Here is a 25687-nt window from a genome sequence, read left to right on the forward strand (position 1 = left end):
GTTCATGCTCAGAGCAGGTTGTCCTATACTTCCACATTGAATAAGCTTGATGCCATCTGGTCCACCCATTTTCTCAAAGCAAGATAAACTACGCAGTTGTAATTCCTGACAGATTTATCTAATTCTGGTTGTAAAGACAATCATTAAGATTCAGTAAACTTCTCCAACAATTTATTTTAATACTTCACTACCCTTATTATTAGAAAGTCTTCCTAGCATCTAATCTGAAACTTTTCCTCAGCAATTTAAGTCAATTATTTCGTGTAACATTTGTCATGGTATTCTTTTCAGGTATCTTTTGGGTGCCTTTTACCTATTTGACAGCTGTCGTTTGAATCCTCTTTTCTCTAGACTGAACATACCTTCTCCTTGAGCTTTTTGGTGACTCCTCTATTTTCTAGTCCTCTTTTCCTATTGGAAACCCTGTTCACAAAGCTGGACTAAAGGTGCTCTATTTTAAGCACTGCCAGATCTGTGTGGAATTCTTTTACATGCTTTGTAGGTTGAAATCCTGTTTATGTGTCCTCATATGTTAGTGTTTTTAATTTTGTTCATAATGATCACTAGATTTTTATTTTTTTTGATTGAAATGGATGTCTAGCCAGTTGTTCCATAGCTTGTATTTTGAACGTGATTATTATATCTAATAGTGGAACATAGCCATATTCTGTATTTAAATACATTATATTTTTAGCCTATTCCATTGAGTATTTTATTATATTCCTATTTTCTAAAGTTATTCCAGCCTCTTCCCTGCTTAGTAGGTTATCTTTTATTTCATATTCTAAGCCATTAATGAAAAGACAGAATAGTTCCAGGGTTGTGACTTACCCTTGCAAAGTCTACTCAGTGCAGCCTTTCGTTTTACCCATTTAAGTGAGCATCGATCACTATTCCCTGAGTATTACATTCAACTACTTTGGTACTCATCTTACAGTATAAGCACACAAATAGCATACTTTTCAGTAGGGTTTACCAGGTTGGAATGTAAAGGCGTATGACATGCCTTGATAAAATCAAGGTATTTGCTGTCTAGTATATCTGTGTTTTCTAGATGTTTGTCCATAGAGTGAAACTAGAACTATTATGATTTGCCTAATAAAACCCTATAGCATAGTCCATCTCCTTCCAGGTGCTCAGAAATCAAAAGCTGGTTTTTTTTCTATGTAATTTCTGAGAACAGCTTTTCCTTCCTTTTTTTTTTTTTTAATTTTATTAATCTTTCATGCATTTCCAGTCCAATGGTGCATATTCTGTCCTTCACAGTTTCTCAATGGCTGCAAGTATGCCTAGCCAGCTCAAGTGTTCAAAGATATAAATATCAAATTCAGCTAATTTGAAAACCTCTAGACTGTACAAGTATTCTTTGAATATCCTGGAGATTTTACCTAGCTGTATATGTGACACTTGTGCTGACTTACTACTCCTTTTTATAGAGTGTTCCTATGTATTTGAAGTCATCAGAAGCTTTTCCCAAGTCACAGTTTTTTTCAGTGTCCTCCCCATATATTAATGTCATGCACACTGTCATTCATATTTGAAAAATTAGTCAGTTGTTCACGGGACTATCATTTGGGGTTTTTCTGAAGGTAACCATGTATATATGGAAATGTGTGATATTCACGTGGAACTTGGTGAATATCACACCAAATATTACAAATACCACACCATATTACAAATACAAGGGAAGTTGGGATTATTTAGAACTTCATGTAATAAATAAAGTGTATCCTGACCTTGTATTCATGCCAATCAAATGCACACAAAAATAATAGTACTTTCCCCTTGTATTTTATTGTTTTCATTATATGCTATGGAAGACTAAGTGGGTGTTGTTTTTTTTTCAATTTGGGAGCAGACTAGGCTCTATATGTATAATATCCAGAGATCTGTTGGAAACCTTTCAGAGGTAGCTACTTTGGAATGGAAGGTGGCAGAGCTTAATAAAATGTATCACTGTCATTTAATCTTTCCAACTCTATAACAGGTAGTTCTAAGAGCAGAGCTCATGTATCTCAAAATAACATACAGTGTTATTGTTTCAGAAATGTAACTGTTCTCATCTTTAATAACAGTAAAGCTGCAAGAAACCTGTCTAAAAATGACATATATGTTCTTGCCACAGATTTTAATTGCTTGTCTCTAGTTCACTAAACAACTACCTTAGGCAAATGTTGAAGACTGTCAAGTCCATTTAAGACTGAACAGGTTTTCAAACAGGCAGAATATGAGTAAAGAAATTGCATTTTTCTGTGGGGTGCTTGACAGTACATAAATGAAGAATTTTTCATGCTGAAATATATTGCCAAGAGACCCTGACACAGTACTTATTCTTTGTCTGTACTGAAATGATTTATTCCTTTTTTAAGCACTTTTCAGCATATTTCTCTGAAGTCAGAAATACTTACTCTTCTGTCTTGAAACAAAATGTGGGCAAATTCCAAGAGTTGAGGCATGCTTAGAATCAAACGTACAAATGAGACATGGTGAAATTCCAAGGTGGAAAACTAGTATGCTAAGGGGAAAGGGAATTCAAGAGCAGGAGGAAAAAATCTAGATATATTCAGAAGTAAAATGGTATTTTTTTCACGCATATAAAGGATTGTGATGAAAGTAGCACAAGCAGTTAAAAGTTTATAAAACCAGCATAAATAAGGAATATTGTGAAATACAACAGTTGGATTTCTTGCAAAATTCGTGATGTTCTCTGCATATAGAAAAGTCACTAATAAAGACAAATAAATTGGAATTATTTTATTCCTATACATAACTTAATAGTTCATATATTTTTCTGCTCTTTAACCTCTTCAGGTATTTCCATGGTAAAACAAATTATTTCATCACTGTTCCAAACACTCTCCTTTATTCTCATTATGTCCTCGTATTGTGTATGCCACAGTTTTCTTTTTCTGTGGACTTTTTTAGGTTGTTGCTTGCTCTTCTGCCAGTTTGAGAGTAATGCTGAGGGAAGTCTGGCCCACCTTTATTTAGCTGAGCTGCATTTGCAGTATCCCAGTGTACTGTTTATTTGGACAACAGGCAAAAGAGGTTTGAGCCAGAGTTATATTGCTGGTGTCATTAGCTGCTGATACAAAATTCTCAAAACAGCCTCTCGTTTCATTCCTGACTTATACAAACATCAGGATTTTGCTTTGTTTCTAGAGACAAGGAATCTGTCTCTGCTGCCTGCCTGTCCATAAAATGAATTCAGTGAGTGTAAAATGTTAGCATACCTGTGAATGGGAGTACTGGTTTGGAAGTGTTATGTGCTGACATTGTACTCACTAACTTCAGTATCAGTGCCTGTGGCAGGATTCGTGCATTATATTTTTGTAGCATGGAAAAGGGTAATGTTACTTGCAAATACTACAGAGTGGACAACTTTAAAGAAAAATAAACCGAAAGGACTAAGCTTACAGCTCATCATTAGCTGCAGCAGCTTTGAAGTATTTACTAGTTTCTTCAGCAACATTTGAGCGAAACAGAAGCACTGGATTTTGTAAAAAATGTCTCAAGGAAAGGATTAAAGAAATGTTAAAAAAAAAAAGTATTCCTTTGTTTTGCACTCATATGCTGATCTCAGTAAAATAAACCTGAAATGGGTTTTATATGTCCATTTTTGATGTTTTAAAAGTGGTGATTTCATTAAGTTCAGTCTCCCAACAGGTGTAATCAAAGCCTAAAGCACAGGTATTTGTAGGTTTGACTCCTTAAGCTACTAAGATTGAATAGTAAAAATTCTCAGATCTTAAAAGGGGAAGATATCTCTTTTTAACAGAAATACCTATTAAATTTGTATTTGTGAACCATTCTACTAACTTTGAAGATTGTTTCAGGTATTAAAATATGAATTGTCATGCACTGCCTGGGAATAGGTTTGGTGGGCATCATAGCTAATGCAAGTACTCCCTTGTCCAGTCAGGTTAATTGTGCAGGGATACGAAAGGTATTCAGTTTTTTCATTATCAGCTTATGCAGAGCTGTTTGATTTGCTTCAATTTTCTGGTCCTTTAAGAGGTACTGTTGCTCTTCATATAGATTTCAATTGGAGCAGATCTGCTGTTGTGATTTTTTTTTTTTAGATTATTTTAGCTTTGTTATCCTTTAACCATGCCTTTTCAGCAAAAGGTAGCACAGTCAGAACTGAACTATAATAATGATTTTATGTAAATACACCAAATTTGAGGTATTCTTTTCTCTCCTAAAATGTCTTCCTTTTGGTATTGCCAGTGGTGCAAAAAGGTATTTCAATACAGTGATGTGGTACGGCTTGTGCTAGGTAGAGAGCTGCATGACAGTGTTACGGGGTTAGAAGTCTGACTGCATAAAAGGTGGAGATAGTTCTGTAAATTCACAGTGTTCTGTGATCTCTGGTCTGCATACTTTTGGAAACCTCAGGTGCAGTCTTTCAGGAGGCTCCTTTATTCTTATATAGCTGCAGTACTCCTCCTCCCTTCTCTCTTTTTTCCCCCCTCCACTCCCCCTCCCCCCCCCCCCCCCCCCACGCCCCCAATTTGAGAAGAGACAGAGCAACTTTAACTTTAGGGTTTGCCAGAAATACTGATAATTGTGTAATGGAATTGCAGTAAACAGAAGTTAGATACCCAAGCATAAGATGAGTCAGGGGAATATAAGGCGCAAAGTCTGGGGAGATTGGTCTTCTGAAGTGTTGAGATGCATAGAATCTCAGTATTTTCGTTACTTGCATTGGTTTTCTGACTATGCTTACCTAACTAATGAGACATCTTCCATCTTTTATTCAAGGATGAAGTGTTCTCCATAACCATCTCCTCCTGTCCTTTTCTGAAAAAGCTCTTTGTAGATATTTAACTTTTTTTTCTCTCCCCCACTCCATTTGGAATTGTGGTTTTTTTTTTTAATATTACATTGGCAAAGCATCCGTCAGAAAGTTCTTTATATCAAGAACTTTTCTTTTGGAATAAATTCAGCTTTTCAGTAGGAATTGCAATGCTTACAAAAATGTTATTTTCTATGTACATGGTCTTTAACTGTTATTTTTATATGTTTGAAACAACAATTCCATTTCATGGTTTTCCATTATTATATGGTTTCTGAATTGGAGCTGTAAGTAAACAGATCAGAGCCATACAAATTAAATCTTTTTTTATATTGGGAAAGGCTATCTGTCGCTGTGCAGAATTACATCAGGCAAAGCTTGTGTATTATGCTTTTTGCTGCTGTCGTTTTAAAGGTAGAAATTAAGTGATAAATTCTGTAACAATTCACCTGCTTTTTTTACTAATATTGAATTTTGTTGCCTTGTTTTATTTGTTCATATAATACAAATAAAAAACAATGCAGTCTACTTCATTTAACATGCATACTCAAATCAGTCTAACACCACAAGTGCATACATGCCTGAGTTGAGCTGGAAACTGTAGCCAGCTGAGGGAACAAAAACTTTGTAGCTTTATCTAATCTAATTCTTGATACAAAGATAGCATATACTGCAGAATTCTCCTATCATCTGTATCTGCGGAGAGTTAAGCACTTCATGAAAGATTGCTTCAAAATACTTAAAGAGCTATGATTTTTATTATAAAAGATGTTTATGTTAATGATAGTCATTCTCTCTCCTTACAGTGCAAATTAGACTATCAAGCGTGTGTCTCAGGAAAACGAATCTCAGTGAAGTGCGAAGGACGTTGCCCTTGCCCTCCTGACAAATCCACAAATGCAGGCAGAAATGGTAGGAGAGGTAAGTGATGGCAATTTGTACAATATTTTTAACAGCTTGTTTCTAGAAGGAAGTAAGATTTTTGCTTAAGAACAGTAAAGTAATCTCAAACACTGATTATTGTTGAATAAAACCAGCTTTATTTTGTTCAAGGATGTTTTCTTTGCCATGGGTTTTGAAATGTGCCTCCAGTAAAATACTGCTGTATTTTTCAAGTGCAGCAATTGTAGTATGAGATATTATTGTTCTTTTTTACTCTAATACTCCTCAAGCTGCATATGGCTGTACTTAAGACAAAGAAAAATACATTCCTGGCTCCTCAGTGTTTTCAACTGAATATTCAAGAAAATGAAGTATGACGGAAAAAAGGAAACTTAAAAGACCTTGTTACTGCTCAGAGGAGCAAGCAGTTGCTCTTAAACTGTGGAACTATTAGTAAAGGCTGTCATACAAAAGTGAGTTTATCTTTGAAAAGTGTTTGGTAGGAATAAATCAGCTTCCTTTTGAACCATGCATGAGATTAGGCTGCTGGAAAATATAGTTGTTTTGCACTGCTTCTTAGCCATTGCAAATGGAGAAAAAAAATTGTGGCCAAGTGGGTTTGTATTTAAGTGACTCCCGGATGTCTATAGAAAGTTGTTGTTAAACATCTTTGCTGTCTTTGGTGCTCCAGCATAGAGAGCTATCATGGCATGAGGTTTTAGGCTACCATGGATCTGAATTTGCCAAGAGCAGCGTGACTGAGATGACCACTGCAAGCATTGAGCTGTGTGCAGACATACAAGTCAATTAAAACTACTCTGAAATACTCCTTTAGGTCAAGTTTTTGGCCTTCAGCAGTATCATTGATTGTGTAATCAAATATTAATTGAATGTGTAATTAAATATTCCCTATGCTATAACCCCTCTGCAAAACAGTACAGCCTTGAGATTTTTTTTAAAGCATTAATTTACAATTTCATGTAGTACCAATAAATAAATAGATAGATCTGTCATCTGCTTATATTGCCAGCCTGAATGAAAAACACTTGACGACCCATGGTTAATGTGGCCCTTTTGATAGCACATGTAGTATAACATTAATGCAGTTGCAGTTTTTTGCATCTTTGGCATAGATGAGGGGATATCTGCTTAACAGTGGGCATGAAATAAAATGAAGGTAATGAGCTGAGAAGCATCTCTGTGAGTAGTAGCCTCGTCATTGTCCACTGTTGTTTTTTTAATGTGGTATCATTTTCCTTATTTTTTACCAAAATAAAATTAACGTTTTCTCTGCTGGAAGCTGGTTCACCTGATGCAGTTGTGTTTTGTCTTTGTGTGTGTTCTTTCAAGTACATTCTTTTTTTGGTACTCCTGTATTTAACACTGAAAACAATCAATAGACAAATTTTATTTGCTTCAACAAAATTGAATTGTTTTTAATTAGGAATTAACTCCTAGGAATGAACTCTTCTTGAAGATTTATACTGCCAAGGGACCAAGATTACTTTTGCTTAGTTATGTAAAAGAGAAAGAAAAAAAGATCCTGTATGGGTATGGGAATTAACACTATAATCCCATCCTCGCAGATTGTCAGGGCAAGCGAAATACAGGGCTTTTCCACTACTACATTTTACTGCAACACTGAAATTTGAATATAATTTCTTTACAAGGCCAAAGGCCAGGAGGCATGAGAAATATGAGTAAGCTAAGTATCACTGCTGAAATATCATCCATTATAGTAACAAAATACAAAATTTGGTTTAACTCTTGTTTTAAGAATATAATCATACTCTTTAAATGGAACTCTGTGAAGTGTTCTAGGCTGCATGTGCACGTCAGTTATCCTGAATCCAAAAATGAAAGGCCTAAGAAGTTTATCTGGAGCTAGCTGTATAACTTAGTAAGAAAACAAATGAGAAAAAAGGACACAATAAAATAAATATCTTTCTTCATCATATTTTTGTTTTGTTTTTAGTTTTGAGACAGAAATGGGTAAAACTGTAAACTTCAGCAGGTGCTCCAATATTTTTTCAAAAGAGAAATGAAGAAGAAACAAGCTTAGTGTACTGACATAAAGTCTTGAGGCAGTACTGGAGTGAAGGATCACCCAAAGTTAGAAATAAACGAAGATGGGAAGAGAGGGATGACTTAGGGAGTTGCTTAGAAGCAGAATGAGAAAGAAAGGAAAATCAGAAAGAATGGGAGGCACCATCACTAGTGATAGAGATGTTAATTAAGAGACAAGTGAGGAAGCACTTGCAGGACCCTATCTTATTTTCCAAGCCTAGCCATTGTTCCATGTGCTATTTTTGCCCTAATCTCCTTCAAGTATGTGCCCGGATTTGGTCTATCCAGGTCATACTGGCTTGCACAGTTGTGCATGTAGGGATTTCCCTGAGCTGGAATGTGCAGGTCTTTATTTTCCTAAGCTCTTCTGAGTCTTTTTTTACAGTGGTTATGTGGAAGCAGAAACTAAGAAGGCTTTTGTGTACTGTGCCCGTATTGTGAGACTGGGGAGACCTCTGTCTCATTGACAGTGTCTGGGTACCATTTTGTGCTCCAAATAGCAGTTACGATCTTTTGCCTATTGTAGAATACTATGTTTTTGCTAGTCCTGCTGTTCAGTCTTATGGATAAGAGCAAATATGCATGATGCAAAGTGTAGACTTACCAATTGCATCACTGGAAAAGGAGATGAGATCAGTCAATGGGGTAAATGCAGAAGTTGTGCTCATTTTTAAGGACGCACAAAGTCCTGTTAACTTTAAGACTTTGCACACCTCATCGTGTTTTACCTTTTGGCAACTCAGATCACCCATCCTTCCGCCCATCCCCAGCTGCCCAGAAAACAAGCACCAGCTCAGTCCTCTTTCTGCTTCTTTTTGGGTATAAAGGATGCTTAGCTTCTGGTTTCAGCTATCTAAAATAAATAGGAACTCGTAAACCTGCCATCTGCAGTGAAGCTCAGCCTATTCTGTAACTATTAACAGGCAAGACAGAATAAACAAGAACCTGTAGCGCATCTGGATACTGAAATTTGTTTAAGAACAGATGAGATAAGAGCTTTTACTCAACTTGATTTCATCTCTTGCACCCACTCTCTCACCCTCCCACCCAGCACTGCATTCACTAGATCTCAACTTATCTTCCAAGTAGGGAGGTCACTGCTGACCTGGGACAGTCAGGCAAAAAATCATGTTGGTTTCTGCCATGCAGCTGCACGCAGTGCATATTGGGTGTTTCTGGCAATGGTTCTTTGGAGTTTCCCTGCATTTGGGTGAAAGCATCTCACTGATATCCGGGATCTCTCTTCATTTCCAGAATCTTTCCATCAGCCAGGATTTTAAATGTCTTCTTTCAGAGACCCCTTCTTCTTTCTAGAAAGCCATTCTTCTTCCAGGACCCATCCTTCCAGCCCCTAGTACCCGCACTATCCTTGCCCTGATTTTCCTAATGTAAATAGTTTGTATGTGGAGACACAATGCATAATCAGTCTCCTGTAATTTCCATTCTGTGTCAGTTTATTTAATGAAGAATTCAGGAAATGCAACTTATATCAGAATTTACACAAGTCCATACCAATTGCAGCTAAGAAGTAGTGACCTTATGCTTGAGGGTTCAAAGTTCAATTTTAAGACATCCACAGACCTACTAACTACCTGTTAGTGTTCACATTTAAAACTATTCTTTCACATACTGCAGTAGCACATTTATTTGAAGCTTTGTTACATTTTTTTAGTAATGTACAATTCACCAACCTACATCTATTCTTTCAGTAATTTAAAGTAAATTAAAGTAAAAAAAATTACATTACAAAGCTTTTAACAATTGGCTATTTTGACTTTATTTAAATCATTTCCTTTCAGCTAATTTGAGATTAAATTATTAACAGCAAAATTTCTTTTAGAAAATTTAGGTGACAATGATAGAGAAGTAGAGGTGAAGGAGATAAGGCTTTTCTATTGAAATGTTTTCTTGTCTCATTAACAGATTTTAATTTTCCTTAATTTGTTCCCATTAAAAAGATGGGGTTTAGAACAAAAATAGTTTTATTGAGTGCTTTTCTGTCATTTGGCACTTTTTCCTAATTTAAACTTATTTTTTTCTTCCACTGTGTCTTCTAGTCCACTGCTGATTCATGTTTGATTTGCACTGAATTGTTTTGAAACCTCTGAATAGACACTCAAATGGACAAATTTGTGTAATATAAGTACATATTGCCAGCATTCTTCAAAGAAAAAAAATATCAAGTTTTAAAATCTGATTGAAAGAATGAGGTTGTGGGTGAGTTTTTTCGAGTTCTTAACTGATTTCAGGGCTCTGGTATGCTAAACCTATTAGAAAAAAAAGAAAAAAAAGAGCTATTGAATTTTGTGATCTTAATGGCTGGAAAACAGCTAGAACAAAAAGTTGAGCGAATGTGTTCACAACTGAACTTTCTGCTTCACAATAATGTTTTATTTTGCAGATTAATATATTCAAAATATTTTCTCAAGTGCATGAGCTTCTTTTGATGTTAAAGAACATCATTAATGACTGTTGCAATTGCCTAACAAGCACAGTGGTACCTTGGCATGATCCCAGAAGCATTGTCTTGCTTTTTAGTTTGTTCAGTGTTGCTTTTGATATTTTGAGCTTCTAACAAAATGCATTTCTCTATAGCAGTGTACTCAAATTCTGAAATAAGTGTTGACAATCCATTTACTGAACATGACATACTAGCTTTAAATCTGTTACAATTTATATTTTTTGAGTATATATTGAAATGGTCCTCATTCATAGATAGCAGATGTTGCTTCGTTCCTTGCATTGTATGTGATATAATTCAAAAGATATGATAAAAACCTTTAGTGAATAAAGCTATCCTCAGAAATGTTTTTAACAAGAGCCTCTAGATATATAATGGAAAGTTCGGGTTTTCTTCTCTTTCAGCATGAATGAAAAGGGAAAAAGAAACCCCACCTCGAACCTATTATAAAGGTTACACAAACCTTTCTACTTCGGGGTTCAACTTAGTTCAGTGACTTTGGCAGCTCTAATTATAATGCAATTACTCTGAAAATATGTCTGACCCACTGTCAAGTCTTACACCACATTGACTTCTCCTACTAACTGTAGTCTTCTGTTAATTTCTGCAAAAGTTTAATAAGTATCTTGTTATATAAATGTGGAAAAATAATCCTGAATATCCTTTAGGCTCTACTAGAGAGAAAATTGTATACCAGTAAGCTTAAGTAAGAGCTTGCTAGATGCGAATGCTTGAGTACATGCCTCACCAAATAAAGTCAGAATTTGATTTATGATGTTCATGGCCTAAGCTGTAGTTAGAAAAAAAAGATAAGAGGGAAAATCAGTATATTATGTAATCGCCAGGCAATTTATTTTTGCATCAAATAGATGAGATGTCTTTACCTGTTTGTATGCTTTCATGTTTAGGCCTGGCAAGCATTAAAATGTTACTTGGTTTAGTTTGCAAAGTGCATTTGCTTCTTAGTTTGTATCTTGCATGGTCTAGAAGGCCAGGTTTATTAAGAGGTTTTGTTAATTTAGAAGGAAGAATGAATGTCAGCAGCAAAATCCTCAGAGTTTTTAATAGCAAAAAAATATTAGTTCAAGACATTACAGGAAAAAAATATGGACAAGTAATTTTTGCTGTGATTTAATTCTTGTGGTATAGGTCCATGAGAATTAAATAACAGCAAGAACTATGTTGTCTTTTTTCTACATGAAGAAATAAGGTAATCTGGGGAATGAGAAATAAAGACTTAAAATGTTAACTGTGTTTACTTCTCAAATATCATTTAATGTAATATATATGAGGCTTATATATGTATAATCCCTTACATTTTCCAGCTGACTGAAAAAAGCAGTTCTGACTTATACGGGATACTGGTTAACAAGTCAGGGTAGGACTGTCGTGAGCCAAGATTTGGATTCATCTGTAATCTGTTGAAATTTACCTTGTTTCCAGTCTTAATATTTTCTTGTATTTCTTTTTTACTAACATTGTACTTACTACTAGCTGAGGTATGTCAGATTAATGATCTTAGATGGGTAAATATTTCTTAGGACAGTAAAGGTTTGTGGACTGAGGAGTTTTATACCCACCTTTCAGAAAATAAAAAGGAAGGTCCCAGCGAGCAGCCTTCTCTGTGATCAGCTGTAGCATTTAATATCTCAAAAGCTGCAGGATAATGCAGAAGGAATTTATCAGTTTCAGAAATAAAATTGTTAAAAATCCATTCAGAAACTGAGACAGAAAGAGGTTATTCACTCTGCCTTAAATGTTGCTGCATTTATTGCATCACTGTGGACATTTTCTTTTGTTTCTCATTTACTTGGTGTATAGGTTATATAAAGGCCTATTGAGTAAGTAAAAAAAACCAAAAAATGTATGAGAGAGTAGTAACAGTTAAAACCTTCAAGACACGAGATGGTGCTGACAAATGGTTTTGGTTATTTTTTCTTGCCTGGACCAATACCTGGGGTGTGCTTCTTCATTGTCACAGTACGCTCACTAAACTTGTTTGGAATGCCAGGGCAGCAGGTGGGTATATGGCTAACAACTCTATGGTCAAAGACTTTCCAATGGTATCTGAGAAAAGCGTCAGTTGACATGAATTTGCTTTACTCTAGAGTACATACATTGTGAAAGTTTAATTTTCCTTAAATCCAAAAAGCTTGACAGAGTGCCTGTCTTTTATGTTCCTGACGAGCTACACTAACACTGTGATAAATGTGTGCCAAGATATATAGCCAAGATACATAGCCAAGATCCTGGTCTCCCAAACAGTCTGTTTCAAATATTTGGCTGATGTGTGCTGCAGCATCCTCCTGTATTGTGTCTTTGTATATCTTTTTAATGGAAACAGTTCTGCCCTGACACACAGTAAAGATACATCTGGGACATGCAGTCATACCCAAAAGCTCAGAATCAGTTGAAGTTCTTGCAGGCTAGATGAAAAAAGCTGTAACGTGGGTAAAATAAGTAATATCCATTTTCATTAGCTACTAAAATAGAAGAATTTGCTCTCAACAGTTTTTGAGTTAATTTTTAATAAATACTGTGGTAAGAGCTCACTTGAGATATTTTCACTGAAATAACAGAGGTACACTTATATTAATGAACAAAAAAAAGGATTCTCTTTTTCTGATCGTCTGTGGAGTACTATAGAGGTAACATAAGAAGCTTCTACTCTTTGAATCTAAGCCTTCGGCAGAAAGAAGTTGAAGAGGCAACTTTGCATGCTGAAACTATTTTCAGTTAGCATATCTCAAAGACTTTAATCATAGAATATAGCTGCTCTCTCAGCTGCATCCTATTTTATACTGAATACTGCCGAATTGTTAATTGCTATGGAGAGGTGAGGATAAGTAATAGCAGGATTAAAGAGACTGTGGATTCTGTTTCATGTTGTGTGCATCAGTGCTTGAAAAACAAATATAGGGACTCTTTTTAAACAAATAGCAAAACAGCACTCTCCCAAATCCTCTTATTTTGTTTACATAGCAGCATCTTCTCAGTACATGATCTCAGCCACTCTTCATACAATACAGGTATAGATGCCAAAAAAGAGCTTTTGTTTTGTTTGTGTTCAAAGAGAACACTGAATGGTTTCTAGATCTCACAAATAAAGAGATTTAGGGCCCAAAATAACATTTGTGTTAACTCCTTAATCTCTACTTTGTATTATTACCTTTCAAGGACAGATAGTACTGTTTTGTAATTCCCCTTTTCTCTTCTGCAAGATTAAATCCAGGACATCAGTAAAATAACATCCATATCCAAACATCCAACATACAGTAGACCAATTATTAGGCCTGTTATTGTCGGTAATTAATTATGGGGCAGCCAGGAGAAGCCATTTATATGAGACAGCAAATTTCCCATCTGTAAGATGAAGAAGTTCTTGCCATGTGGTCAAGGGTAAAATTTAACATTCAAACCTCAAATAAGAAAAAAAGAAGAGGCTACATAAAATTATTGTTATGTTATAGTGCTGTTCAGGGTTACTTATAAATACTTATGTTAGTATGATTTAAAATATGTCCTAAAGATCTAATTATAGCTGCTAATTTTACGCTGCCATGCTTCTATGGAAAATAAGTTGACTTGCCTATAAAAAGAAGTACAAAGAGAAGCATGCCGGCTTTCATCATGGAGAAACCACTCTCAGTTGTTAAATTTCTCTGAAGAATATGTACAGTAAATAGGAAGGAGGTGGTCTCGATAGTTTGGGAGTACAGACAGTGGCAACATTTTATACATGTGAGTTTTATTTGCCTTAGGTAATTGTCAGCTTTTTAGTCTACTGTTTTTCTTACCCATATATTTATGATTCAGTAAAATATTTTGTTATGTAATTGCTACTACAATTCTATAGAATGCAACAATAAATGAAAACATCTATACTTTTTTAGTTGCTTAATTTTCGTTAGAAAATTTTGCTAATTTTTCTCAAAATAGTCTTTAGGTGACTTCTAAAGTACAAGTGCACAGCTATCAGTTCAGTACTCAAAGCCAAGAATTTATGTGGTCTGGTTTTGGTGCATATGGTTTGAGACTGACATCACTGACCACAGAAGTCAGATCTGGGCTAGTATTTCTGCTCTTGCCTTTACTACTGGCAGCAATGTGAATCTTGCCATTGATTTAAGTGTAAACAGGCTCTAACACCATGACTCAGTTTCTTGTTAGAGGAAAATACGTTATTTATAGGCAAGCTTTCTTACTCTACTAATGTTTCTGAAACCTTTTGTGATTTTAAAGATGCTACAAAGCTAAAATATATTATTATATATCCATTTTAGTTCTTTAGAGGGTATTGACATAGCAGTAAATGTCCGTTTGCTTTTATTGGTTTTTATACTGTAATACATACTATTCACTTTTAAATCTCAAAGCTGATCATCTTAGACCTATATCTGTCCAGGCATGCAAGTTAAAATATTGGTTTTCACTTTGCTTTATTCATTATATACCTTTTCAGTAATGTTGAGCTGTAAGTATATGTTACATATAAATAGAAGCTCTTTGAAGGTAAAGTGAAAATTGATGCACTGTAGATTTTTATGCTTTGAAATTCAGTCAGGGTAATTTACTGGGAGTGTCTTTTTTTCCTCTCTTGTATATAAGGTGAATTATAGACCATTTTTTACTTGATTTTTAATAGGAAGTATTATGGTTTAATCAGATTTTGTTGCTTTAGTATCTTTATATTTTATAAATATTAGTGTATTTCTAAGATAGTAGATTAATAATCTTATCAAGAATTCATTTGTATCTGTAAATTATTTCTATCTTCTATGGTAGGGAATTTACTAGCACAAAAATATTGTATTTGTAAAAGACTTTTATTTAATATTCATTACTCTGTGTAATAACATAAACTTAATGGATCCGATTTTATTGTTTGTTCCTTCAGTGTTGATAAATTTTCTGCATGAATCTTCTTTAGATTCTTGAGCAGGACTTTTTTTTTTTTTTTTTTTTTGCTTGAGTGATGCTGAGCCAAGGAAAGTTGTCAGCAGTATCTTCTTTCATTAATCAAACTTCATCTTAAGACTTCCTAAAAAGAGACTTCTCCATCATAATTAGTAATAATCTAATGTAGTGTGATTAATAACAACCTAATGTGCTGTAGAATGACAGAGAATGTGTTTGGAATGAGAAGGCATAACTGACGGCATGTCCCCTGGTACCTTTGCCATCTAGCCTGGGGCTTAGACAGACCACACCAGGTACCCAGGGTTCTTTCCCCTGGAACCCAGGGAAACGTTGGAAGTGAGGGGTGTAGGCAGCTTGACAGGTCTTGTCCATGTGTGTTGTGGAAAAGCACACCGGAACTTGGTAGATGGTAAACTCTGAAGACCCCACAGTTCAGTCACGTGGCTGAGACTAAGCAGTAAAATGTGTGAGAAAGACAAAGGGCCTATAACTGTGTTTAAAGGATGGGAAATGGAGATACAGTTTTGTAACATAGTGGTAGGCTGTGGAAGTAACTCCATTCACCATTTTTGCTTCAAATGCATGAGTTTCTCCTGGGATTTCAAACTAATCTTGTATGGAGCAGGTTGTATTCACTTTGTTTTAAATACCTTTAGTTCAAAAAAGGTAATTAGGACTGTTTAGATATTAATAGGTGACCTTGGCTAAAAATAATTTTTTGTTTGCTTTATGTTCTTAAGGGGTTAAAATATTTGGGAACAAGGGATAGAAATACATTGCAGAAAAGAAGTGATACCACAAATGCAAGTAGAACAATGAGGGAGATGTGTTACAGTAACTTGAGTTACAAGTAAGAAATGAAGGCTTAAGGGTAGACTGTCCATTCCATAATAGTACAGTTTATGTAAAAAAAAAAATAGAATGCTAGAAACTTTATGCTGTGTTTATGAAAAATAAACTCTGTAACACTGCAGAACATATTCAAGAATACTGTGAAAAAGAACGTTTTTACTGTTGCCAGGATTAAGTGAAATCCTTAGAAAGGATTGTTAGCTAAGTGCTTCTTGTCAATATTACAGAAAGCTATAATGCTAAGGGGAAAGCTGGAATATTACATGACCATTCAAAATGGATATGTAACTCTTTGCTCACAATTCCAATTGTCTTTCCAACCGCAGTCTTCCCCAGAATCAGTTTGCTTTTCCTCTAGACTGCTCTGTTGTTTCCAAGTCTTTCCACTTTCTGTGGCTGCTTTTGGCAGTGTTGGATACTCAAATCTACATGGTTTTGTCAAGTACAGGTATATCATGTTCCCAAGTTTTCATTTCAGTGAAAAATTCCTCAGGTGTCAAGGCTGTGGAAAGCAGTTCTAGCCTGCTCTGGTGGCCTGCACTTTTAGAAGTTGCTTCTTATGTTTCCTCTTTTACCAGCAAATGGGCATTTAACCATCGGATCTGGCCCTGTATTAAAAATATTTGAATAATACAGTTTATAATTTCTAATGTGAGTACTGCATCCCTGCTCACTGTGTGAGTGTTTTTTATCACAGGACACCAAGGGCATATATGTCCTGTGCCAACTGGGGCTTTGAAAACGGGTATGCATGTTTGAGGATTGGCATTCCTTGATGGCTTTGCCCATCAGGTGCATAGGGAGCAATTTCAGGGTGAACTTCCCAGATTTCATCTCAGCAACACTAGCTGGTTCACTACAAACCAGTATGTGAGGGTGATCTTACACATGGGATGGACACCTGAAACTCTTTTTTTAAATTTTTTATTAATGCTTGATTTCTGTGGGACTGTTCAGACACTCAGGGCCATTTAGACACTGGTTCTACTTAGGTAAAGACTTAGTGTATACAAGATGAGTAATTAGTAATTCAGAGTTATTTTCTTACTACTGCAAGGTATTGATATAGTTTTCACAGAAGACTCCTGTGTAGGAGATTGCTTTAAATTGATTTATAATGGAAATTTTTACTAGCCTGGTTGATTTCTTTATTTTTGTTCCTCTTGTTTTTCACTAGGGGGAAAATAAAAAAACAAAAAAAAAAAAACCAGAAAATCTCATAGTAAATGTGCTTTCAGAGGCAAAAATGTTACCTTCAGCGTATCATCCTGTGGTTTCGTGCATACTGCTGCAATTTTAAAGGAGTTAGGTAGGCCATTATGAGTAAAGAAGATAATTAATACTGTTTAATTTTATGTTTGATAATCATTAATTTTAACCTAGGTCATTAAACAATTCACAAACAATTTCAGTCCTAGAGTCCCCAAAACTTAATTATGTAAATGAAGGAGCTTTGCCAATCTTATGATACATTAAAGGCTTTAGAAGTGTGTCACAGTAGTTGTATTGAGACTAAATAACCAAAGAGATGCAGATCAAATGCTAAGTTTCTGGATCAACATTATCTTTCTGTTCATGCAATGTATGAATAAGCTAACAGGATGCTGCTATGTTTGTGTCTCAATTACTGATGTGATGGTAATATTTCTCACTGAAACTATTTTTATACCATCAATGTGCAGTTATATTTAAAAATGTTTCATTGCTCATCAATGGGAGATGTCAAAATCTTGGAGCACATTCTCCTGGAAGGCATGCTAAGGCACATGAAAAACAACAAGGTGGCTGGTGACAGCCAGCATGGCTTCACTAAGGGGAAATCCTGCCTGACCAATTTGGTGGCCTTCTATGATGGGGCTGTGGAACTGATGGACAGGGGTAGAGCAGTTGATGTCATCTACCTGGACTTGTGCAAAGCGTTTAACACTGTCCTACATGACATCCTTGTCTCTAAATTGGAGAGACATCATTTTGGTAGGTGGACCACTCAGTGAATAAAGAACTGGCTGGATGACCGCACACAAAGAGTTGTGGTCAGTGGAGATTCAGAGCAGCCCTGCGGAGAAGGACTTGGGGGTGTTGCTTGATGAGAAAATGAGCATGAGCCGGCGGTGTGCGCTTGCAGCCCAGAAAGCCAACCATATCCTGGGCTGCATCAAAAGGAGCATGACCAGCAGGTCGGTCGAAGGAGGTGATCCTGCCCTTCTACTTTGCTCTCGTGAGACCTCACTTGGAGTATTGTGTGCTGTTCTGGTGTTCTCAACATAAAAAGGACATGGAGCTGTTGGAACAAGTCCAGAGAAGGGCCACGAGGATGATCAGGGGACTGGAGCACCTCCCGTATGAAGACAGGCTGAGAAAGTTGGGGCTGTTCAGCCTGGAGAAGAGAAGGCTGCGTGGAAACCTCATAGCAGCCTTCCAGTATCTGAAGGGGGCCTGTAGGGATGCTGGGGAGGGACTCTTCATCAGGGACTGTAGTGATAGGACAAGGGGTAACAGATTCAAGCTTAAACAGGGGAGGTTTAGATTGGATATAAGGAAGAAGTTCTTTCCTGTGAGGGTGGTGAGGTACTGGAATGGGTTGCCCAGGGAGGTTGTGAGTGCTCCATCCCTGGCGGTGTTCAAGTCCGGGTTGGACAGAGCCTTGGGTGACATGGTTTAGTGTGAGGTGTCCCTGCCCGTGGCAGGGGGGTTGGAACCAGATGATTTTAAGGTCCTTTGCAACCCTAACTGTTCTATGATTCTAAGACAGCTAAAAAATACTTTTATCAGGTATTTTTTTTTTAAGTGGTTTATTTTACCCTCCTGCTTATTTTCAGAAAGTAGAACATGTGCCAAATGTATAACTTACTGCTGAGTTATTTTTTACTGTAATTGTGCAGAGTTAAATGTATAGCAAGGGTACTTGAGGACCTTTGGAAACTTGGGAATGAACTGGTGATCGTTCAGTAGTGTTCTGAAGGAGTATTGGATCAGTGCGTTTGACTGAATTGTCTTCAAGTGGGATGTAAACCCAATGGTATTTAAAAAACATGTTTTGTGCCCGATTCCCAATAGCAGTAATTGAATCTTTAGTAGTTTAATATCCTGTTTACTTCACATCTTCAACTGTGTTATCTATCTATGCTTCCTGTTAAATAGTTACAGCATCACTTTTCCGTTTTAATATCTGGTAGAATTTTGAGATTTTCTTTAAAATAGCAATGTCCCTTAAAAGCCAGGGATTTAAAAGTCTGGCAGCTTTGTTAATGTTTCTATAGTTACTGCACTGAAATTGACAGAAAGAAAATATGCTAATGACCGAATTAATGTCCTTGTAACAGGATGTCACTTTCTGAATTGGTTTTTTGTTACTTTTTTTTTTTTAGTTATTCTTGTTGGATTTCAGGCAAAATTTTAAACATCTATGTTTTGAAGCTGACCTCTGTCGTGAAAATTAATTTCTATTTAAGCTAAATTCAAGCAAATACACCAATAACTTATTATGCAAGAAGAAAGTCTCAGTTCATATCATCAAGTCCTTACTTGGTTACACAATTTCCTCTTTCTTCCAATAATTAAAATGCAATAATTTCTTACATATAAAAGTACAAGCATTGTCTAAAAATCTTGCAGACCTCTTCTGAGACAGAAGAACAATATTGATTTACTGTTTCACTTTTATTTTCTCTGCATAAACATTTGAACTCTCACAATTGAGAACCACTGCTCTTTTGGTTGGTATAATATTTTGAGGCACTAGGGGAGCATTTATGTGGCTAGGGCATATCCACTGATGGACAGAAACTGTTTATTTGTGCAGTGAAGGTATGATGACACTTAGGCTGTGTTTGTGTGTCTTCATGACAGGTTACTATAGCCTTACTGAGAGTCTTGTAAGAAATGTTAAACAAATTTTGCTTGTATCAGCATGATCTAAATCTGTTTCAGGTGGTATAATTTTTATCTCCACTACTTACACTACCAAGAAGGAAGATTTTCTATTTATAAATTAAAAATAATTTGTTGTGTACTCTTGATGAAACAGCTTTATAAAAACATATATTAATAAAATTATTAGATAGATGCTCTGTGGCCCCAATTATCATAATTACCCGTCTTGCCTTTTATTTTGCTTCACAGGATACAATATTAATTTTGTTTGTGATATCTTAATTTTACATCCCAGATGCAGGCTACTTGACATGTCAGAAATCCTCTAGATAAAATATTAAAGTCTTCATGGGAAATGAAAAACCCAGCTTCTTCCCTGCAGGCACCAAGATCCATGAAATTAACTGTGGCATCTGTTTTAACTGTTGTTCCTGCTGATACTGCAAGATCAAGTGCTATACCCACCTTCCATGCAAGCATCAGCAGTTGTTCAGTTGTATCAAATTGTAAGCTTTGGTTCATTAGCATGGTGGCACCTTTATAATAGTCTGAAAGCTAAAGGAAAAGCATCCATCTTTAAAACATAACTACCTCCTAAAATTAAATGGCTTTGAAAAACAGGTTTGTATTGTCATTTATTAGTACTGAAATGTGCTCTTTGTGGGGGGAAAAGAAAAAAAAAAATAAAAACTTATATTTACCATTAATAAGACTGCAAGACAAGTCAGAAGAAATCACATTTGGTATATATCAGATAACAATTTTTGTCAGAATTGTTTGCATTATTTATCCTGTTTATAATAGAAGCCTGTTATAAATTATTGAGATTCTTAAAAGCAGGAGAGCAGAAACTGATAAAACAGTGGAAAATGAACCAGAGTGAAGCTTCAGTAATAAAAAACAGGGTCAACTTGTTGCTAACTTTTGTCCCTGGCAAATTCAAGGAGAAACTTAGCAGACCTTACTCTTATCACCTGTCAAATGAAGTAAAAGGAAAAAGGAGAGTAACAAATTCAGGCTCTTGGTTATTGTGTTGCACCCTATTTGAATCTGATACCCAATTTTGGTTAGTTATGAAGACCTGTAAAAGAGAAAAAACTTTAAAATAATGGTCTAATAACTATATATCTATACTTACTGAATACCAAGCTAGTTGACTGTGCTTCTGTATGCAAAAGCATATATTCCTCCTTCAGCCAAAACATAAAGAAATGCTGTCTGATTTCACATTTTTAAGGAACAAATCTAGAAATGTGTAGCTTAGCATATAACATGAGGTGTAATCATGAAAATGTGATTTATAGTTCAAAATGTATTTTTCACAATTTTTTATCATTTTAAAATGGTGATAAAAATCCATACATTTCCTAGAGAGCTTGATACAATTTATAGTGGTTATTAGATGTTAACTTATATTGGAGTTCCTAATTATGAGTGATGTCTTGGATAAAAAAATAGTTTGCTTACATGCACACAATGCAAAAGTCTGTAATGCTTATATTTAAGCATTTTATATATAGTGTGTATATATATATATATAAATAAATATCAGATCTATATGCCAAAGACAAATAGATCTTTTCCAGTAGCAACTACAACATTGAAATTGTTTTGTGTAACTGAGCATTGTGATTTACTTGGAGAGTAATGTAACCACATACAAGATAAATGGAAAAGTATAATCAGTAGTAGTAGTCCAGAAACCTAATGTATATTTTCTGTACCTTGAGATCAGTAAAAATGTTTGCAGATAATAAAGCCTTCAAAACAGCTTTTGCTTTCCATATGTTTTAGCCACAGTAACATTCAGTTTAATCTGACATAAGCTTTTTAATAGGCTAATGATTTTTTTTTTTTTTTTGACATTTGGACAAAGGACACAGGAACCTCGGAAGAAATATTTACATTCCTAACCATATATATTTATCTGTAGAAGAAAGTTGACTATACACAGCATAAGGAAGAGGTTACACTGAATTTCATTACTACAGAGGTCAGCAGGTAATTGCCAGATCTGCTATTATTACTTTTGCTCTGCCTCTAAGCAAGATTTCTTCAGTCTGGAAGAATGTCCCTTTTGCTATTTAGGACTTCTGTAATGGAAATAAAAATGCATATGTCCATTAAGAAGGCATTTGCACAGAGATTGATGGCGTTGCCATGCATTTTTTAAGCGCTAAGCAGATAGCCAATCCATATGTGCACATCAGTTGCATTGCATATGCAGTGAATCTGGTGCATCACAGATGCTTGCAGCTTAATTGACTTACAGCTTGAATTGTAGACTTTTCTGGGACAGCGTGAAATAGCCTGGTCAGGGATACTGCTTTTGCTCTGATACGGTCTGATACTCTGTTTTTATGCCCACGATACTGAAATTCCTTTTTATACCTTGAGTTTTAGAACTATAAAAAATTGAAATACAGTAACCTTTGTTCTATTTAAATTAGCAGTTCGTTCCAGTGTATCGTGTAGAGGCAGGCACGACTTTTGTTATATAAAACAGGAATGAAAAATTCTTATCAAACATTATAAGCACTCATAAATATTATTCTGAATGATGAGAAGTTCTTTTTAGTGGAAGTCAAAGAGTAACTATGAAAACAAAGTGCATCTCCCTAGTGTGATCTTTGTAGTAAAACAAACAGAAAATACTGAGTGTAAGCTTTTCGAGGAACTAGCACATAAATGAATACTCCAAGACAAAAGAGAATCCAGTGTAAGGAGTTTGAATTCTTTATTTTTGATATTAGTGATTATTGCCAATATCTTATTTTTTATTGTCAGCCTCTCAGTTTAAAACTGCATTATTTCTTTCTTTATTTATTTATTTAAACTTTTGAGTATGCTTATGAAATATCAGATCATACAAAACTGGACGTCTTCACTGTTTTCTTGCGTGTTCCAGTACTCTAAGGAAAACTGCTCAGCATCTTACCATTCCCTAGAAAAAAATGTTTTACATTGTAATATTTTTCAAAAAAAGAATACGTATAATTTTGCTCCAGAACAAAAATCTCTCAGTAGCAGTGTAATAGTTGTAAAAGTTATTTTGATACAGAAATATGCGCAGATTGACAAATACTTCAATTCACAGAAAACTTTTCAAGACCAAAGTGATTAAATGGGACACCTGTATTACGTGTTGTAGAAGTAAATATATTTTTTTGAAACATACGTAGCTCATTATCTCTTAACACTTCAAAATGTGAGAGACTGAAGAAAGAAACAGCTTTGAAGGGGGAAAATGGTAAAAAAAAAAAAGGAAAAAGAAAATGTTGAGTAGCAAGGAGGTGACTCTTTAATTATGCCTTTGGCTTGGGAGTGAAGTTTTGTGCCCACTAGGCAGGTGCTTGGCTGTCTTGTGTTGAAAGGAGAGAGGAGAGGAACGCCTTGGGCCTTTATGTCTAGATTCAAACATGCATTTATATTCCTACCTTATGTTGAAGAATTTACCTCTTTTTTTGTGTGGGGAGGAGAGGGTGGAATGAGAAACAGTTAAAAAGTAGATACATAATGTACCTGGGTGACCACCTTTCAGAGAGGTTTTGGAGAATTTGTGTGAACTGCTCCCCTGCAGACTGTTATCACTGCCTATATCCTCAGGAAATTTCTTCTGATTATCATCACTGTTGAGTGACTGAATAATCAGAGGAGCTGTTGCCTACAGCTTATTCACGGTGATTGATGTCAGTGTCTTTTGAAAATGTCAGTTTCTGTTTCCTTTAATAATTCCTACTAAGATACCTATCTAACTGACGTATTTGGGTTTAAAGCCGTGATGACATTCAGTCTTAATTTATTTTATTTTGGTAAGCTATTTACTTATGTCAAATATTTTGTACAGCAATGTCACAGTTATAGGGGCAGCCTTATTGAGTTTAAGGGATCAGGTACTGTACACACTGCACCCTCACACTGACTCATGTTGAAAAAAACAGTATTACTAAGTAATGTCAGGTGCAAATATAAATGGGGAGAGGAGTGGCTGTAAAGCAGCCCTGCAAAAAAGAATCTGGAGGTGCTGCTTGAAGCAGGCTCAATATGACTCATCAGTGTGCCCTGGCAGGCAACGGAGGAAAGTGCGTAACACAGCATGATCAGTTGGTTGACAGAGGTGATTATCCCAATGTATTCAGCATTGGTGCATCCTCACCTTGAGTACTATGCGCAGCTGTGGGCCCCACAATTTAAGAGGAATGTGAAGGTCCTTGAATGTGTCCAGAGGAAGTCAATAAAGCAGGTAAAAGGTCTGGAAGGCATGTCCTGTGAGGAGCGGCTGAGGACACTGGGCTTTTCTAGTTTGCAGAAAATGAGGCTGAGGGGCAACCTGTCAGTGTTTAAGAGGGTTTTGTACAATGCCCTTAACAACATGCTTTAACTTTTTGGTCGGTCCTGAGTTCATCAGGCAGTTGGACTAGATGATCTCTGTAGGTCCCTTCCAACTGAAATAGTCTATTGTATTCTAAGTAGCATTATTTTAATCTGATTGCTAAATTGTTACTCTGTTTCTGAATCTGTCCCCTTTCTTGTTTAATAGATTTGCCACAAATGCAGTTAAAAGTGGCTATAACCTTTTTGCATACAGAGCAGTCCTATAATGATTGCAGGATAAGTGGTGGTGTTCTGAATGTGTCTGCTCTATGCTACTGCCGTTAGGGCTAAGCCGACAGAATGAATGCTGTGCTCTTTAACTGTTTCTGTACAAAGTCAGGTACCTTAGATAAGATTTAAACATAAATGTTCAGAAATGTAAACTAAATGTCTTCCATTGAAGAGGATCGGGGACACGGTTAGCCTCTTCTGCCATGTCCACTGAGGTGCTGGTCTGTGGCACTGTGGCAAAGGAGCACGTATTGCAGGTCTGCTGTTCTCTGTCTGTGTGCTTAAAGGAATTTCCTGCTCATCTAATACTGTTATCTTTGAATAATATTATTATCTAAACTTAATGACCTTTCCAAAGTATTTACTATATCCAGTCCTACTTAAAACAGTAAAACGATCAAATAATCTTCCAGGATTGTCTTTATATTATAAAAAGGTACTCTGTGTCGTGTACAGTATGTTATAGGATTATGTTATATTTATTATGTTTATTCTTCCTCATAGTTACTAACACTTATTAGCCCATCCTTGGAGTCCGAGTACTGGGCTAGGTGATCTGACACACTGTTGTGACTCTTAGGATCTTCCATAGCCAGCACAGACATGTGAGGGCTAAGTTTTGAGAAGTTGATTCCAGGATTCGTAGGCAGTATCTATTTTAGACAAAAGAAAATGACTAGAGGCACTGCCTGTTTACCTGGCTCAAGTAAACAGGAGAGTCTATTAAATAGTGATGCAATATTTCATCATTATCATGTTGTGTTGTCTACAGAGCAATTTCTTAATAGGATTTGTAACTTGCCCGTCATAAATTTACCCTTACAGGGTAGCAAATAAATAGTGAATAGATTATAGGAGGATCTTGATCAAGCAGATTTTCTCTCCTTGCCCTTTCATAAAAGTAAAGTCCATATTGCTTTGAAACATGAAAAGACTGCAGCAACTGAATTATCGTTCTCTATGATGGAATGTTACTGTGTTCCTGCATTTGCTGTAGTCAAAATTTTCTTCTATCTCCTTTTCCTATTTAGTAAGCTCATTCTCCCTGAAAAGGAGGTTAATAGAGTACATTCGCTTGCAGTTTTACAGTCCTTCCCTTAGTTTTATTTCCTTCTCCAGTTTTTCTGATTGAAGCCTGATTTTCCTCTCTGATGGGCTCAAATTGTAATACATACCACAGTTCTTGTTCAGCTACTACCATGTTCCCAAGGAACACTGTGCACTCCTAG

At 35.8% G+C, this 25687-nt stretch overlaps 1 protein-coding gene across 3 annotated transcripts in view; it reads left to right on the forward strand.

The window, feature by feature from the left end:
• The window catches only part of SPOCK3 (SPARC (osteonectin), cwcv and kazal like domains proteoglycan 3), a 186164-nt gene that overhangs the window by 128403 nt on the left and 32074 nt on the right, over positions 1–25687 (forward strand). For all 3 annotated transcript variants that reach the window (XM_061475412.1, XM_061475392.1, XM_061475402.1), the window contains exon 6: positions 5605–5719. In XM_061475412.1, the coding sequence (XP_061331396.1) occupies positions 5605–5719 (115 nt within the window). The remainder of the gene's footprint in view (positions 1–5604; positions 5720–25687) is intronic.

This window comes from Pezoporus flaviventris, unplaced genomic scaffold (genome assembly GCF_033815535.1).
Source record: "Pezoporus flaviventris isolate CSIRO_AGI_PZ_B2104156 unplaced genomic scaffold, CSIRO_AGI_Pfla_v1 ptg000002l, whole genome shotgun sequence".
Lineage (NCBI taxonomy): Eukaryota > Metazoa > Chordata > Aves > Psittaciformes > Psittacidae > Pezoporus > Pezoporus flaviventris.